The sequence below is a fragment of the Haemaphysalis longicornis genome, unplaced genomic scaffold, assembly GCF_048455015.1.
Source record: "Haemaphysalis longicornis isolate Haplotype H1 unplaced genomic scaffold, Haemaphysalis longicornis Haplotype H1 scaffold_8, whole genome shotgun sequence".
Classification (NCBI taxonomy): domain Eukaryota; kingdom Metazoa; phylum Arthropoda; class Arachnida; order Ixodida; family Ixodidae; genus Haemaphysalis; species Haemaphysalis longicornis.
Genome location: NW_027526445.1, coordinates 126,574,970 through 126,594,208, shown reverse-complemented (window position 1 = coordinate 126,594,208; position 19,239 = coordinate 126,574,970). Strand labels below are relative to the sequence as shown.

At 48.7% G+C, this 19,239-nt stretch overlaps 1 protein-coding gene across 1 annotated transcript in view; it reads right to left on the bottom strand.

Moving 5' to 3' along the window:
* Window positions 1-296: 296 nt before the first annotated feature.
* The window catches only part of Rat1 (5'-3' exoribonuclease 2 Rat1), a 104,727-nt gene continuing 85,784 nt past the window's right edge, over window positions 297-19,239 (bottom strand). Inside the window, exons 31-33 of the mRNA XM_077680425.1 lie at window positions 1,969-2,029; window positions 1,336-1,450; window positions 297-674 (exon numbers count right to left, since the gene is read on the bottom strand). Coding sequence (XP_077536551.1) covers window positions 489-674; window positions 1,336-1,450; window positions 1,969-2,029 — 362 coding nt within the window. The 3' untranslated portion in view covers window positions 297-488. The remainder of the gene's footprint in view (window positions 675-1,335; window positions 1,451-1,968; window positions 2,030-19,239) is intronic.

The following is a 19,239-nucleotide window of genomic DNA, read 5'->3' as shown; positions in this document are numbered from 1 at the left end:
CTGGCCCCGCAGGCACGATATATGCAGGCTAGCATTACCTAATGAACAGACGACAACGGCACGACTCCCAAAGCTGACATCAAGAGTCAGGGGTGCCACTTAAAAATCTCAACACCAGTAGGGTCGCGACAGCCATGATTGGCAGGAGAGTTTCTTTCACCGCTATGCAGTAGAAAAAAAAATACAGTGCAGAGAACTCGGTGTAACCACTCACGCTGATGATGAGAGGCACCCATGTGGCGGGGATTTACAACTACAACACTAAAGGAACGGAAGCACACTCAATTTACCCAGTCTAAAAGGAACGCATCACTGTTGTTTATTGATGTACACCGACATTCACTGAAGAATGAGCGATGTGGGGAGAAAGGTTGAATGGCCAGCATGCAGTAGTACACAGCATCCTCCTCGTGTTCTTTTCGCGTGCCGCAAGAAGGTGTGATGACCTGCGCGTCGAGAAGAGAGGGGGCCACGGCTGCGGGAGCCGCCTACCAGGTCGAATGACGCTGGTGTGGCTGCCGGTACCCGCCCTGCTGGTGCTGTGACGATGGCATCTGCTGGCCGTATGGCTGCTGGTGCTGTCTGTGCCCGCCGCGCTGACCGCCATAACCTTGCTGCTGGTACTGGTCCCGAGGGGGCGGGGGGAGAGAGCGCGGAATATGCGGTGCTGATGACTGTAAACGAACGTGCCGAGATACACAAGAGCCTCGTCACAACGACATTGCTTCATTCTCATTTTGACCCCATTCAAAGCTCTTCACTGTCCCAACTTCAGTGGTGAGAGAGCAAATTCTTCTCGCTTTCAACAAAGTACCTTTTTAGCAGCCTTTTTTAGCTCTTATGATCAAGGAGACGACACATGCTGCTTAGTGTGCTCCATATACACCTGAAAGATGGTTCTTAAACAAACGCTTATTTCAGCATGCAGAAACAGAGAAGCCATATTACTGCCCACTCTCCTCGACCCATAGGAGCCTAGGCTGTTGAACAAGCATGCGATGGCTTAGCCAAGCCAATACCGTCCCTCGAAATTGTGCAACAACTGACACAAGATAAAGGGAACACGTTAGATAAAAAGACGCACATGCAAAAAACGAATATGCCATTCGTAGATGGTGCCGTGTCTCAAATGAGCAGTTTTGTGCCCTTTAAATTTGACAGAACTAAAACTACACACACACACACACACACACACAAAAAAGCAACCACAAAGTGGGAAAAGTCGTGGTTTGACACTTTAATCAGGAACACCGAATCAGGACACTTTAATCAAAAGACCTTAATCATAGCACCGAAGACCTCAAGACACAAAAGAAATGGATGTCAGTGGCTGACCTGTGATCCCCAGCCAGTTCCGGGTCCAACGCGGCCGGGACCTCCACCGCGACCGCCGTACGGCTGAGACCAAGCGCCCCCGCCGCCACCGCCGCGGTAACCCTCTCCAGAGCCACTGCGAAGAACAGAGTTGATAAGAAAAAGAGAGGAATCCAGTCAGCAACGCAACACAATCAGTCACAGCGCAGCACTGAGAAAGCTGGATAGTTCATTGTCCTTAAAAGCCCCCTTTAAGGACAATGACAGGATTCTCTTTAAGGACAGGATTCTCTTTTCCGTTGCCCCTGGAGCGAATTTGACCTCTCCCCTAAAAATCCTGCTTTCTACCCCCTCCGTGATGAAAAAATGAACCACAACGTAAAGGCGTCCGTTAAAAGCCGTCCACCGACCGGATTCGGCCTCCCTTCCATTGGGATCCGTTTTTGCGGCACAGAGGAGGGGGGGGGGGGGGGGGGGGGGGGGGGAGAAGCAGGCGTCAACGGAAGCTGAAATCTTTTCGCTTCCATCACAAAAACGAATGCCACGCCCCCCCCCAAAAAAATCGAACTTGCGACCACGTGCTCGACAAAAGAACAGTGTGCACTTGCCAGGCACTCGTGTAGGTAGTATGCGTTGTGTACAGCGGCTACTCACCTCCAGGTATTTCTACCGCCAGGCGACGGGCCTTGCCTGAAGTCTCCGCGGCCAGACGCCCCTGATCAAAGGAGAGGGAAAAGAGACAACATTAAAAGGGACACACTAAGAATCAATCTGGCTTCACGTATATAATGAAAGTTTGTATTTAACACAGGCACATGCACGCAGTTTTCGAAAAGAATAAGTCTGGTCGGTAGCAAATTTCCGACAATGCTTCTCATATACAGCTGCTAGAGAATAATCTAACATCCGCAGAAATACAGGACTCAAGAATGCTGCAAACACAAGAAGCCCTTGTGTATGACATTTTCTTCAGTCTCTGCGCTGTTCAAAACTCGCCTAATACAACAAGGTAAACCATGAAAAGTTTTTCTTATGGGCAGAGTTTATAAGTACTGCCGAGTTATAGCCGACTAATCGAAAAACATTGTAACAGATCTCGTCACTAGTTGAATAAAAAAAACAAAAGGCATATGACATTTTTTTTCGAAATTTGGTGGCGCACAAAATGCGAAAATGAATGCTTCAAGTGAGAAAGCAAAAAAAAAAAAAGGAAAAAAAGAAAGAAACCTCCGAGGATGCCTAAGCATTTATGATGTGCAATTGAGAAAACAGTGATGTCAAATTGCACACCGCAGAGTATTCGGCTACAATGAACAATAAGTTCAATGCACAATAAGTTAGCAACGGTGACATCGTTTTACATAGGCTTCACCTTACATTGGCGAAATACATGGAGCTGAGGTACAAGTGCTTACACATGTATAACCAAAAATAAAGATAAGAAAAGAAGCAATAACTCAGTCACTGATTGGCCTCGTCACGGAATCCAAAACGAAGCAATCAGGCGGAGCAGGACTGAAGTGACTGGTTGGCCACAACAGCACTTCGAAATGAAGATCAGTTTCCAGCTTCCATTCCAAATCTGCTGGCCTGCTTTGAAGGCGAAAGGTTGGCGCACAAGTACTTTTATATACACGTCCACCCGTCCCTTAAACCAGCTTGATTCCTACGTTAATCAGTCTTAATTCACCTCAGCCACCGTAACACACCTCATACATCCTAATTCTTAATTTATCATAATTCACCTTAATCCGTGAAAATATGCCTTAATTGTAATCCAACTTATCCACCTTAATTACACATTACTTATCATTGCTATCAATCCGCACTAAACTTTGGTAATCATTAAGCACCTCTTTTACCCCGCTGGCATGCTTTTTTTCATTGCTGACCTTGCTTGGATGGCACGATGATTTGTGCACCATTCGTGTCGACGCCAGGGTCATTCAAGGTCAATCTTACAATAAGGCTTTCGCCTTTAAAACCCCGCAGACTCAGCGCGAACCTTACGCCCCATTTCCCGAAAGGAGACAGCTGACCGTGCAACCAAGCGTCGTGTTGGCGCGATTTTTGTCGAGTACATTTTCTTTATTCCAAATGAAAGGGCACCACCTAAAACACCTTAAAGGAGCACTGACACCAATTTTCGGCGTTAATATTATTGCACAGTTCGCTTCCTTCACTCAACAGAATACCCTGGGTGAAATACGAGCGGCCTGCGACGCGAAGAACATGGTTTAATTGGATCTCATTTATCGCGCCGACGGAGCAGCGCGCGGAGCGGCACTCAGCAAATGGACATCAGCGTGACATCATTCAGGGAGAGCCAAAAGAAGTGACGCGGCAGCGCTCGTCAAAAGCTCGTGACGTCACTTCATGCGCGCGGCCCCACGAGCGGCGAGCGGGAGCAACACCCTCTCAAGCGGGCGCCGGTGACGTCCGCACAAAGCGGTGACGTCAGGCAGGGAGTCTGTCATATGCGCCGTTCGGGATGAAAGCGCGGGAATTTGAAACAAACGATTTTCAGGCCGTTCAATGTAACTAACTATCGCGCGCTGAAGTATGTGAAGTGCTGTTTCAGGTTCGCCAGGCCATTAAGCATCGATAGAAGCAATAAAAGTGTAACATAAAATTTCCGTGTCAGTGCTACTTTAATCCAAAACGTTTTTGCTGATAGCGTCCCAGAACTTTTTAAAACGCAATTCTGAGACCCACCAGCCATACGTGTCACGCCAAAAGGAATGCCGTCAACCATGACAGCCGAGCAGAAACACACTTTTAACTGCACGCGAGATGAAAAAGAGGTACTGCTTAAAAACTTGTCCCCCGCTCAAACGACAATAACGTGCAGCCTTTCCTATTCCTCCAAGCTGCTTTTGAATCACGAGTTGAAACTGACGGATTTGTTTGAACACGTAACGTAGTGTGTCCCGTTTAGACACTACGCATCTCCACCTTTCAGACTTCAGAAAGTTAAGCACAAAATGATTATTAATTGCGCCTGCTTATTCAGAAGCTCCTCGCCGTTACCCCAGTACATAAAACGCTGGCTTCCATGAGAGAGAGAGAGAGAGCGAGAGCGAGAGAGAGAGAGAGAGAGAGAGAGAGAGAGAGAGAGAGAGAGAGAGAGAGAGAGAGAGAGAGAGAGAGAGAGAGAGAGAGAGTCTGTTCCTTGAAAACGGGAATTACTGATTCTGAGCGAAGTGCGACAGCCGAAGGGGCGGAACGGAGGTCACGTACACGAAACAGGGGTGGGAGTGGTAGTATAGCAAGTGATTTCTTCAAAAAGCGAAGAGAAAGCCGCACAAAGAAGGATATCACTGTGCTCAATGAGGAGCACACACCTACATTCAACTTGGTGCAACTTGGTGCGTCGGGGCAAGGGAGTACAGCTTCCCCCCACACATGCACAACACCAAACTAGACAACACCAAACTAGACAAATGCGCACGAAATAATCTCGACGACCGGCCACGATAAACGCTATCGTGTTCGAAAAGACGACACCAACCTCGCTCGCCGACGAATATCTTCAACGAGCTTGGTAGTTATAAATAGATGTTCCCCTTTTAAAAGCACGGGGACGGCCATCAGATGCTGATAAGCTGCCCGCATGATAAGGCAACGAAAAAAATTCCCCCGCATTTCCCCGAGGGGGAGAATGTGAAAGTGCGAATGCACGGTTGTCGGCCCGCTTGCGGCGCTTGCGCTCGGCCCCCGCAGCCCACCGCCTCGCCGCCTTCTCTTCCATCTCTTCCATCGGGTTTGTAGTATCACGTGTACACCACGCAGTTATCAAGCCGCTATAACGCCGCTGAGTCGCCAACGCACGCCGCTGACGACGTAGTTTGAATGCGTTAAAGATATAAGGCGCGTCACTAACACTGATATCACCGTCGCGTCCGTGGCTTGGTCGGTAGAGCGTCGCGCTGCGGCCGCAAAGTCCTCGGATCGAAACCTGGCGCCAGATGCTGTTTTTTTTTTTTAAATATAGAGGAGCACTGCGGACGCCGCCGCCGCCGCCGGCGGCGGTGGATGGTTTGGGGTCGCTTATAAAGTGCATTCGCACTTAAAAAAAAAAAATCGGTCGCGTATCTGCCCGCTTCGCAGCAAATGCCGTCGAAAGACGGACACCGTTCTGCCGCCTCCTCTCTCCCCGCCTACCTCTCGCTCTCTTTCCATCCTTCTCGCTCCTTCGGCGAAAGCCCAATGGAGGTTTTCTCAAGTCAATTCTACTTTACCGCACCCCACTACTCGCGCGCCATTTACTGGAACCTTTCGTTACAGGCGGACTTCTTGGAATGCCGCCATGACGTTTAGATTGAGACGCGATCCCTCTTCGTATTTCGGGGACAAATTATTATTTTCAACACGCATCTTTATATTTGCCACAGCAAAAATCAAGCACACATCTATTTTCAGTTAAAAGAACCCTTTTAGCACTCGTTATGCACTGATGTTCTGCTTCAAATGTGCCTAACGTTTCCTTTTTTGATCAACAATGTTGGAAGTGTAAGTATGTTGCCAGATTTATTTGTTCGGAAACTTTTTGCCGACACAAACTGCGCGTTTTATACCTCCTCAGTCAACATTAACCCGTCAGCCGATTAAAGGTACAGACACACAGACATGCATGGAGACAGACTGACCAAAATTTTCGGGTTTAAGCAGCCCAAGAAAGACTCTCGTCTTTAAAAGAAAATCTCCCCGGCGAAATTTTTCACTCCGGCTTAGCGCGCATGTCGATAGCACAGATAGGCTTCCCCGCTTTCGCTGCAACACTGCGCACGCCGCACGCAGAGTTCGAATAACACCCTACCAAACAGTACGCGCCGTCATGCGAACAATAAAAGCCACGGAGGGACCACTTGAAAACTAAAGTCCGTCCACCGCAAGTTTGGTTTCCAGCCCAGCCCTCGCAGGACTTGCGCAGACGGCGACGACATCAGCATTTGCACGGGCTGTGGGCTGCACACTATACCCGCGGGAATGACAGAAACTGAGTGTATAGATCCCCAACGCTATGGTCCCATCCCGCCGCCCAACCCAGCTCCCCCGAGAAAGCGCACCTCGAGAGGAGTGCAAATACACCCGAGCGCGGCTCCCAAGACCGCGCTACGAGAAAGCCACCGAAGACACGGGCAGGGTGGTGGCCTCCTTCCACGAGCGATTGGGGACGACGTCCACGGGTTGAGGGGACAGGAGACGCATCTTTTGTGTGCGGGACAGCTTCTGGCCTCGAACCGCCTGTACGCCTTTAACACTATTATAAGCATTCTTGAGACTCTTTACCCACTCTCTTGGTATGTCGGCATCGCTCGAACCCCTTTGTTTTCCGTCTAACCGTCTTCCCGCGGCGTGGGGCGTAAATTTTGGCTTAAAACTGACGAAGGGTGAAAGAGCGGAGGCGGTTCGTCGACACAAATTTTCGACGCAACGGAGGGATTGAGAACAGCATAACACCGACACTCACAGGAAATGGCTTTTGTGCGACTTTTATTTCCTCTCCTTAGCGCCGTGTACCGTTAGGGACGACGGTGCGAACGACCTTCTGAACGGGCGCGTCTCAAATTAGGTCGACCTGGATGGGCCTGCTATCGATTAATGTATGACGACATTCTGCTAGGATACGCGTAGTGTCGCAAGCGCTGATCTATCAAAGCAGTGTGCTTGTACGAGACGACAGGGGGATGAAAAGAATTCCGGACAACGATTCCTGAATATACGTCCCCCCAGGAATCACATGTTCTAGCCTATACTTTTTTTCTCACGATCCCGTCAAGCTAAAATCCGGAATTCCCCCGTTTCCCCCTAACTATCATTTTCTCGTCACCCTCGCGTCAACTAAGCATTTACATCTCCTGCAAACTCGATTATCTCAACAATTAATCCATCACACCGCTGATTTTCCCCGAGTTCCTCAAGTAACTTCATTGATGAGTTTGATGTTTTTCGCTCGTGTTCCAGGACTCAATCCCTATTGGGCGCGTTTCACCGCACATATAGGCAAGTATGAGCGATAATTCGCTCTAGCTTGTTGCGATGCCCACTTGGCATTTTCCCGGTTACACCACTGAAAGCATTGCTATATCCTATTCATAGCGAAGCGCGCAACAACCTCCCCCAATCCCCCTCTCTACGAGCGCGAGCGCACGCATAAAATAGTAATAAAAATAGAAAAAAACCAAAGGGCTCTTGGGCGACGCCTAGGGTCACCAGCTTGTCCCAATAAAAGCTCTCTCTCTCTCTCTCTCTCTCTCTCTCTCTCTCTCTCTCTCTCTCTCTCTCTCTCTCTCTCTCTCTCTCTCTCTCTCTCTCTCTCTCTCTCTCTCTCTTTCCGGGACGCATAAGCACTCTGCATGATTTGGTGAATGCTAAACAGTGTATACCCCATAACGCGCCAATACAAGTCTGGCTCATTCAAAATACCCCTTCGACGCAATACCAATGACGCTGATTTCAACGTAGACATCCAGCAACTTATCAACTGGCACATGTGACGTGCGAGATATTTTGTTCGATAAAAACAACCGTACTACGCAAAAAAAAAAAAAAAAAGACCATAAACTACCTCATAGTTATTACCCGAGAGCATAGCGTTGCCACTTAATTTCAAGGTACCGAAACAAATAATAAAAGTCAGGCCACCCTGCGCCTAACGACGACGGTGGTTGAACGAGAAGCTTTCTCGTGACCGATCGTCGTCATCTTTCCGCGGTGAAGTGCAAGATTTTTTCTAATTTTGCACGACCACGAACCCCTCTCCAAATCCGCCGCTGCGCTACGGCTATGTCGAAATGGAGCTGGGCAATCGGATAGACGCCGGTTAGATTCCCGCCACAAGAAGCGTTTTTTTCTTTCGTTGCACCCATTTTCGCGTTACAAACGCTATCAGTGAAAACAGTAAAGCCAAGCTTTAAAAAAAAAAAAAAAGATGCGCTGGTACAGATACTTATTTCGGTGGCACACCACAACCGAGCATTGTACGTGTAATCTAAAATTTTACGATTCGTTTTCACGCACACACACACACACACACATACATACACGCACGCGTGCATCAGCGTCTCATCATGGACACAATCCTCGGAGAAGACTACAGATGTGCCGAGGCTATCCAGAAAAATCCGGACCAGATGTGCGGGCCCAAACCAACCAAGCGCGCATACAACGTCATACGGAACTCCGCATCTAAAAAAAAAATAATAATAATACAGAAGAGAGCTTCAATATTGAAAACCACCGTCGACGCAGTATACAGTACAGTTTTTCGCCAGGGTGTGTTGGGAAGGGGGGCGGGGAGAGAGAAAAAAAAGTGACTCTACCGCACATACGTGAAGAGGGATTTCAACCGAACGCGAGCTCTAAAAGAGAGAAGCAGCAGCAGCAGCAGCGTCTGCAGCGGTGGCCACGCACGGGCTTGTGTCCGGACCCCGCGGTCCGGGAGTGCGCTCGGCGTCCGACCCGAGGTTCGTTCGAAAAACACTCGAGGAAACAAAAGGCGGCCCTGCGGACTCGAGTGGAAGAGGAGGAGGAACAGGCGGCAAGGACGAAGTCCCTCTCTTCTTCTCGAGCTTCCCTTCTCCCCGGTAGCATCGGCGGACAATGCTAATACTGCAGAGCGGCGAAATCCGCGCGCTGTCCAAAAGAGAAGATACGAGGAAATCAGACTTTGGACGGACGGGGTGGGGAACAACAACGAGGTGGTGGTTTGAAGAGGTAGGTCGACGGCGGGGCTCATTGGACGTCGTCTGCCTTGTGGAGCGCTCGAAAACGTCGCGGCGTCGAGCCCTCATTCTCCTCCTCTGCCCCTCCACGCACAAAGTGAGTGCATACGAAGGGGCCAGGACCAGAGGTTGGCACCTTCGAGTGGTTCGCGCCCCACCGCGAGCGGAGACCGCTGCCTCGGCGATGAGAGCTGCTTGGCTGGCTGCCCAATGTGTGCGTATATGAAATGAGGCAACCACAATAGGTCAGCGTTGAGGACGGGACATCCATGAACAGACGTGGGCAGAAAGGAGATATATATATATATATATATATATATATATATATATATATATTGTGCTCCTTTCGGCGATAGCCTGAAGATTGGAAATAAAATAAATAAAAAAAGACATCGTTTATCGCGCTTCCTTCCACCAACAGCTAAACGATTCAAATTTCCCGCGGAGGGAGGGAAAGGTAAGAATGAAATGTGTGACGAAGCGCACTATACGGCAGAGTTTGGGGAGCATGCACTGGAAAGCGGTTCGGAATTAGGGTTGAGCTCGGGGGCATTCGAAATTAAAAAGGCTATGCCGGCAATGAAATAATAACAAAGAAAGGCGAAAAAAAATTTCGACTGGAGTACAGTTTAGCAAAAACAAAATGCGGCGTAGAAAGCGACGTGGACAGCACGGGCGTAAAAAAAAAAAGGACGGGAGTGCTACGGTGCGGGGGCTATTGGCCGCCCGGAATGTCGCACGACCATTGGAGCAACAAGTCAGTGAGCCACAAACGATGCACAACTCCAATAAACCTTCAAGTCGAGCCCTTGGGGACTTCGTTATTATAACAAGGCCCACAGAAGTCCGCCAGAACGTGTGAATGCAGCTGCCATTCTCCGAGGTATCGGTTACCGAGTGATATTCGTTATTGAGTGATGCCACAGCTCACCCCTCCAAAACCACCGCAAATACAGTAGCACGAAACTGTACAGTTCGACGGAATAATACGGCGATTCCACAAGCATGTAACAATAAAACACGCGCGTTGCCGAAGATAAACGTCGATACGGCGTCCACCCGGTTTCAGTTCGGCAAGCAAAACCATTACCGTTGTAGAGAACGCAGACTACCAGTGCTCTACGACAATTTTAACCGTAACGTCGAACCGATAGTTAAAAGAGGCGGCGAATTCCGCAAATGCAAAACAACGCTCACAGCACGCACGCAGGAACGAATCCCCACACGTACGAAGGGTTGTTCGTCTTCGGGTAAAACCCTATTTTACATGATTCTCACGCCCCGAACTTGCTTCAGGAAAATCAGGCTAAACCTGATTTCTCCCCGACCGACTGGACCTTTTCGAAGTAGCGATCTGCACAAACGTGGGCTGACGGTCCGCGTTCTCAACCAGTACTGCCTGGAAGCAAGCCACCAAAACATAGCTGCCGAAGTCATAGACTCTACCGCTCGCTACCCCAGACTGGCAAACGCTGCACTGACATTGATTGATTGATCGATTGATTGATTGACTTGATTGTGGGGTTTAACGTTCCGACGCTTCACAGGCGATGAGGCGCGCCGTAGTGGAGGGCTCCGGATTAATTTCGACCCCTTGCAGGGGATCCTTAACGTGCGCCGAAATCTCGAACACACGGGCGTTTTTGCGTCTCGCCTCCAACAGAAAGGCGGCGGCGGCCGCCGCACTGATCCTGCTGTTCCTATTCTAGCTAGTGGAAGCAGCGATTTCGACAGAACTTTCTTCCAGGGGCGGTATTCTCGAGTTTTGTCCCTTTTGCGTCCCTTTCAAAAGTGTCCCTTTTGGCGAGCCCTGATTGGCTTAAAGCAAACAACCGGAAGTTACGTAACGCAAGCGCGACAAACCTACTGCCAACCTTTTTCCATGCTGCCAACACCCACTGTTTAACCGGAAGTACGTCACGATGAAAGGGACGCAAAAGGGACGTTTTCAAAAGGGACAGTTACGAGAATACCGCCCCAGCTGAGATGCGTTCAACGATCGGACAGGTCTCGAATCGGAATGGAGACATGTTGCTCAGGCAAATGATAATGTGAGTAAACAAGTATGCGTAAAAAATCGATGGCCAGCTTTTCGTGAACACAATGTTTTAGTTCCTATAGAAGTTACCAGTTGCCTTTGCTGTCATCATTACTGATTCCTTTCCAAAACTAAAGCCAAATTTCGGGGAGTATTTTCCGTAAAACCCAATATCCTTTTGATTACCAGCTTGAAATAAACACCAATTTTATCGCGTTTTAGAGTTAAAAAGCTCCACATACCTTCAGATACAATAAATTGAGTGCAGTACATAGCACATCTGTAAATTTAAACCGAACCCCCCCCACCCACCCCCGTCCACCCACTCCCCGAATTTCGGAAATGTTTTAAAAAAATACCTGATTCCTTTCTGATTACTAAAAAGACTATGGTTGATTCCTGTTATAGGAATCGGTAAAACACGAAAGTGACATGTGCAGCGAAATCTGCAGCTAAGCATGACTTGCGGTCGGTGGCTGTCTTGTGGGTGTGCTTGGCGGGCGGCGTCCCGCTGGCGGGTCGCTTCTGCAAAGGTGTACTGGCGGCATTTCCGTAACAGATATGACGTCAGTGAAATCTTGGTGTACGCCGGCATAAAACACTTTCGCGTTAAAATATAAAACCCGAAAACGAACAACCCTAAGTATAACGTAGTCTTTACGACTAAAGGTTGCTTCCCCGGAAGAAGGCCCTGTGTGCAGGGGTGCACCCTTTACAGGCCGCTTGCTTCGTTGTACTGGCGTCACTTCCGTGACGGTGAAATCTTTGTGTATCCAGGAATAATTGATTGATTGTAAGGATTAACGCACGGACGCAGCGTAGACGATGAGGCGCGCCGTAGTGGAGGGCTCCGGATTAATTTTGACCACCTGGGGTTCTTTAATGTATCCAGGAATAAAACACTTTCGTGTTAAAAGTTGGAACCCTAAAACGAATAACCCTACATATACAGCGCGCACAACTCCCAACCATAGCGGAGACTGCAGGACGGAAGAGTCAGCGGGCGGTGAACTAAGAGGGGCGAACGAATGTGCCCGCCAAATATCGAACGGTCGCGCTCCTCTCCGGCGCCGGGGCCTCCCCGCCTACTTGAGGAACAATAACGGCGGCGGCCGCGACCCGGCCGCGCCGGGCAAAATTACATTGCCGAACCCACAAGTATATCGAGAGGTAGGGTGTGGGCCACAGCTGACACCGCACGAGGAGAGGAGAGGAGGAGGAGTGGGCGAAGACGGTCGAGTGCCACGCAGGCGGAGGACCGCTGAATTAGAATGGGTCCGCGCCAACACCGCAGCAACGCCCGAAAAACCGAACCCTATAGAGTAGTATATACTATACGGTCACCCCCAGCAGCGCAGCAGACCACTTGTGCATACACAAGCGCCAACCTCCTCCTCTTCTTTCAACTTTATCTCCAGAGCCAGCAGTTCGACGTGAACAAAATAGCGAGGGGCCCCGCATGCCTCTGCACGCATATATGATACGCATGAGGCGTGAGCGATGCGTATTATAGTATACTACACGGCGTACAAACGCCGTTCTTTTTTTTTCCCCTCGAGAGGCTTCTTTCAGCTCATCGTGAACTTTTAAAATGCGTTCCAAGACAAGAAACAGCTGCTCCACCTAACGGGCCGTTAAACGCCTCTCGGGGTCATCGCAAAAGAGGGGTTTTAGAGGTCGTGCTGTAAAACGCGTTAAATATATTAGAACACAAGTCCGTGGTTGGGTTAAGCACTCGTTCAGACTGCTCAATGCGACGGAATATGAAGCGGCACCACATTTTTCTACGATAAAGGGGGCGCTCGTTTAAGCGAACGGCTTGACGTCGGGTAGCGATAAAGAGCGAAGCGCTAAAGCAAACGCTTTGACGCAACACGAACGCACGCAGCAGGCGGGTGTGGGCAAATACCGCGGAAATCAGACAGCATTCCTCTTTAGGAACAGCAGGGAGTGCAAAAAAAAAAAAAAAAATGTATTGGGGCAGTAAGTCTGATTACGTGCTTTGACGACAAAATCGTGGCGATACTCATTCACGTCTATCGTCAGCATAGCGGTTACGATTCCTGCTGTACTATTGTAACGGGTACCTTTTATATACCGGCTGATGACGACGACGACGCCCGTGGACATATCAACCACGCTATTCTACCGTCTCACCGCTATACCGACGTCCACTTGCACTTACCTAGATTCATTACAATCCCACCTTACTAATCATTACTATCAATGACTAATCAATCGGTAATCAATATCATTCCACCTTAGAAATATTAGTATATCGTTAACTACACAGTAAATAATTTGCTCACCATTTATACACGGCTGGCATAATTTGGTTCGCTTCCGACCTCCTTGGGCGTGCGATATTTTGTACCGGATTTTGTATCCTTCGCGCCGACGCCGGGGTCATTCAAGGTCATTTTCCAATTAGATATGTAAACCCCAGTTATTAACCCCCACTTTAACTCTCAGTTGTTAAGGCTTTCGTTTCAATCACTGAGAATTAAACGCAGACGGCGCGCAATAGTTGCTATACAGGGAAGTCGCAAGGGAAAATGACGTGCGAATATTGATTTCACTGTGTCACCTTGGCCGACGGATGCCCCGCTTACTTATACGAGACGAAGCCAACACCCGAAAGGCTCACAAATTGCGAACGTTGTGCTCACAAAACTCACTACCCCAGATTCCACCAGACTGGTCTGGACACACCTATGAGGAGGGCTAGTCCGAGCTTCGGCCTGCAGTTAAGCTGACGATGTCCTAAACGTGCCCACCCTCCTACAGAAGCGCATAAAAGCCCTGCGCACGGCCATCTGTGCCGGAAACTCTTCTCCCAAATTATTTCGACGCGGTTGCGAACAACAACAACAACAACAACAACAACAACAACAACAACAACAACAACAACAACAACAACAACAACAAACAAACAAAACCGAAGCTTTTTTTCTTAAAAGAGCCATGAAGAGAAAATATAACTTCGTGCAATTTGAAAAAAATTAGGATTCAGTATCTCACTCAGCTCCATAACAGCCACAAAAGATGTTTTTTTCACGAAAAAAAAAGGAAGAAGTATTTAAAAACTTTCAAATTTTGCGCCACAGTGACGTGTTATGAGCAGGAATGACGTCATACGGGCCAACAATAAAACATAATTTTCAGCGCGTTAACTGCACGTTAGCATTCAAGTGATGCTGTCAAATGGAACTAGAGGCCCCATTACAGACGCGTCCAGTCACGTGTCGTCGCGACAGGTCAGTTAGGCGGCCGCCAATCGCACAAACAAGGTTCCGTGACGTCATAGAAAAGTTGCGGGAAATTGGCTAGGGGGTCGCGACTGCTTCCCACGTTTTCTTCAATATCTCCGTTATTTGTTCGAAGATTGCCATGATATGGGTATCATTGTTATCGGGACTAGGCAGTCTTTCTAATATACTCAACTTGTATTTTGTCTTCATGGCTTCTTTAAGAGAAAGAAGCTTTCTCCCATGCAATTGCAGGAATTGCAGTAAAAAACGTGTATTTCAACTTTTGTTTCTTTTAGAAACTTTGAGGTATTTTTTTTCCGCTGTATGAAATCTTTTTACTGTATTATTGTTTGTTTATGAAAACTGAGAACTGTCTTTTTTTTTGTTCTTTCTTGCTGTGAATTCTTGAATTCTACTCATTGTTTCCTGAAATCCGAGAGCTGATGTGTATGTTTTTTCCTAGTGGAATTGTCATTGTAATTATTGTCTTTCTGTAAACTGAAAGCTGATTTTCTATGTGTTAGTTGTGTGCATTATTTTGTTAATTTTTATTGTCACAAAGTACGTGCCATTTCCCGCAGAGTCGCGCCAACACGTGGGGGGGGGGGGGAGGGGGACGTCACCTTGTCAGGCTTTTTTTTTTTTTTCCTGTAGCCTTTTTGACCGTCCCCCTCGACAACTGTATAGCCAGTCTTGTACATGTTGTCGCAATAAACTTTCAACTTTCAACTTTCAATCTGGGTCGAAATCATAGTCCAAGATCTAAACTGCTTCGACCGTGTCAGAACGGAGCAATCGGATAAACGTCGGATTTCTAACGCGAGGGACTCACGTTCACTCCCAACCACGGGAAGCATTTTTTAAGCGATTGATGTGCCTTCGCTTATCATCACCATCGCTTTAGATGTGAAACCCGTTATGTAAAGTTGGCTTTCTCGCAGTGCGTTTTACTAGTGTGGTGGACGACGCCATCAGTGAGATAAAGAACGCTTCGGTTTATTACGACGACAGATGTTGGTTGCTTTCAAAGGACCCCGAATGCCCTCACGGGGAGAGCGATTACACGGACTAAGATCCCCACAGCTGTTTTCACGTAAGACACTGTAACTAAGCAGTTTGTGAACGTTCCCCATGCGCGGTTGCTTAGCGGGACAACAGCCGAGGCCTCGGGTATTCATTTTACGACGCTTCACGTGCGAACTGCCATGGTGGGTCCGATCACGGATCTGCGAAAGTCATCGTTAGACGGAGGGGTGCCTCATTTTTTTTTTTCGATATTTGAATATTTTTTCAATATTCTTCGGTTCTTTCGGTATAAAAAACGCCTTTCGTGGCTGGACTGCAAACGAGTGAGCTACCAAAGACTATTCTTTCAAACTAAGGGAAGTTTGTTGTCTTCGTGACTCCTTTAAAGCCAGCAGCGGAATACAAAGCAGCCGCAGCCACGGGGGCAAACCGACGGCCTCGACATAGACTTCGGACCACATCAAAACGCCATCAGCGCTCTCCGCAGGCGAAACCCCGCGAGCCACCTGCGTCGCCAGAGAGGACTTCTTTGGCGAGGGAGGAGGAACTGCAGTCCGGCCCGGCCACAAGAGTCGGCGGTCCACAGGACCGCCCAGCGGGAAAGCTCTTCGCGTAACACGAATCGAAAGGAATCGAGAAAGAAGGAAGGGAGCCCGGAAGCTGCGCACACACGGGCCAAACCAAGAAAGGCAACAAGAAGAGGAAATCTCGCGGAGGCACCGCGAGAGAAGGGAACACAGACAGCTCTGGGAAGACACCTGCAGCCACCAGGGCGCGTTTCTCGAATTCCTCCCGTTTCTGACAGCGCTCGTCGGCTTTTGGCGCGGGAGGAGACGAAAAGGAGCGCAAACACACGACTCGCTAAACGAGAGAGGCCGGTGGAGGCCCCGTCGCTCTCCTGGCCTCTCTCCCTGCTCTCTCGCCGCTTCACGTGCAGACCTACAAACCTCCGGTAAGCGGAAGAAAGAGGAGCGAGATATATATAAAAAGGGGGGCGCGACGGTATAGGTTTAAGCAGCCCACAAAAAGGGGGAACTCACGCAGCGTCGACTCGCCCGCCTCCACACACAAGGTATCCCGCGGCTCGGCCGAAGACGCGCACGCGTGCGCGCGCCAAGTCCCCGAAGCCGTGGAAGGCGCGGACAAAACGAGACAAAGGCGCATCATCCTAAGTAGAGCAAATAACCAACGCCCCCTCGCCATTCTTCGCTTTTCAGGCCCTTCGCGCTCGGAGTGACCGACCGAGCCACGTATCTGTCCACACACACACACTCCCCCTTTCAGGCCACCGGACGACCTCTTCTAGGCCACCCCATTCTTCGACTCGTTTTTCTTTTACACACAGGGCGTGACGCATTGGCCGCCAGCAACAACACGAGCTGCCCTCCTCACGTCCTCTTTCTCCCTCACGCGTGTGCGTGGTCCTGACGGGCCCTGACCGCTCGGACGCAGCTGTCAAACTGAACAGCTCACGCTGGCGCTGCGCTTGGAGTCCAGAGCCGGGCGGAATCTCACTATGCCGAGAGAAGACTACCCAAAGAAGGCGACGACGACGTCAAGAAGAGGCCATATACACGGGGAACCGGGACGGATAAGCGCGGATAATCGGATCGCGAGGGAAGGAAGCCACAACGTCCAAGAATGCGCGATCACGAGTCGCTGCAGTGCGTGTGACCGCACATGACTGCCCGGGACTTTTTTTTTTTTTCTTTATATCTCGCCGTGGCAAAACTGAGACGTCCGTCGAAAGAATAGCTGTCGAAAGAAGAAGCCTGTGGAGAAAGCATAACGGCTCTACACTGCGACCCTCTGTGTGCAAAAATGTTTACCTCCACGCCAAATATGCACCGAACATTTTTTTTTTTCCCTCTCTGCCGTAGGAGGTCGCAATGTCGCGTCTGACGTCTCCATCCTGGCTTTTTCTAACAAATTCCTGCCACCCACAGCAGCCTTACATATATTTATACACGTGACTTTAAATAAATATTGAAAAAATGAATTACACAACGGTAGCCTGACGAAACAACGTCAAAAGTTCAAAGCGTACACAAAGACGCGCCCTTGCACGCCCTCGCTGCAGTAATAACAAAACAGCCGCTAATGCTGCTCCAAAAGGAAACGTGCACCCAGAGTTGTTTGTGTGCCGTTAAAAGGACCCTGCAACACTTTTTTTTCTGACTTTTTTTTTTCGAAATCTCAAATGCTTGCAGAGTGTAACCAACCAACACATCCAGTACTTTGATTAGGCGGTCAAAAAGTATACCTCAGACAAAAATTACGAATCTGACCTTCAAATTTCCTCGAAAAATTTTTCTCTCTTTCCCGGTCTTGGCGTACTTCGAGCGCTTTAATTCCGCCATTAGAGCGGTGTAGCGGCTATTGGCCGGCAATCCTTTTAGTTGTAGCAATAAACGCATTCGACAGCCACTTTAAAAAGAAAGCCACAAAAGCAAAGCACAAACGAAAGGCGTTTCTGCTGCGACGAGCAGATCACGCAGAGCCGCTCTGTGCCGGAGATAACTATAGTTTCGCAGTGCTTCCAGACGCCGAGTTAAAAGGGACGGACAACCGATTTTTGTAGCGTATATGTTCTCTATCCCAAATGAAAGCCAGAGATTTATATAGCCCGGTAACCACAAGCAATTTATAAACAAATTGGCGGAAATAATTTTATTTTGGCAGAAAACTTTCTGAAATCGGAAGGGTGGCGGTTCGTAGTGTCGACACTACGTGTCCCTGTCACGTGACCTACAAACCTAGGTGATACTGTAACTGCTGAAACGTTTATACACTTATTGAAAACCTTTTAACACAAGTATTTGTACGAGTTGAAATTGTATATGTATTTTTAAACATTATGTTGAAAATGTTTAAGACACGCCGCCCGCCGCCGCTGGGTTGCTCTCAGTGTTGCCAACTCAGCCTCCATGCCCAGAATCAACGGCAGCGTTCAGTAAACAGATCCAGCGAAAGAGCTTTGACGATTCTGCCTGAGTCAGGGGCGTTTGTTCTGCCAAAATATTTGATTTCAGTCTCCAAATACGCCAACGGCAGCTTAAAAAAAAAAAATGATCGCGCCGGGGAGAATCGAACTTCCGACCTACACAACGTGATGCCCGATTCTACCTATCATCCATCCCAACAGATGGCGCCTTCGTGCAAAATAGACTCGTGAATTAAAAAAAAAACGCATAAGGAACAGGAAAGCCTGCGATTCAAACTTTTTTAGCTGGGGACAAGTTTTTAAATATCGCTTTTCATTTCGCATACAGACAAAAGTATGTTGCCGCGCTACTCTATGTCATGGTTGCCAGCATTAGTTTTGGGGGGATACATACGGCTCGTAGATCTAAAAATTTCGATTTAATAAGTTCTAGGGCGTTATCAGCAAAACCGTTTCTCGTTAAGGTGCTTTAAGTGATGCCCTTTCATTTGGGATAGAGAATATATACTCGACAAAAATCGGTTGTCTGTCCCTTTAAGAGCGAAAGCGTTTATCGGAGGTGCTGCAGAGTCCCTTTAAAGTCATACTGAACCGACACTCACTATGAGCACGCGCTCGCTTAACACTAGTCGGCACTAACGGATTTCACCTGTTATACTAACTGTTCGGCGGCGGCTCGACGCATCGCAGTCTTGGTTCAGCCTTTTGATTCACCCTGAACATTGTCTTGATACACTCAGTCTTGATGCATTGATTCAGTCTTGATTCACCCTGAAGGCTACACTTCTTGCTCCTCATCGCACTCCGGTTATACCCGCTACGAATGCGCCCGTCGAAGCAACACACATATAGTAGTCTTCCTTCTCAAAAACGTTATAAGCTAACGTGAAGTGCCCGAGACCCGAGTTAATTTGCGCTCGCATATAGGGCAGCGTATCA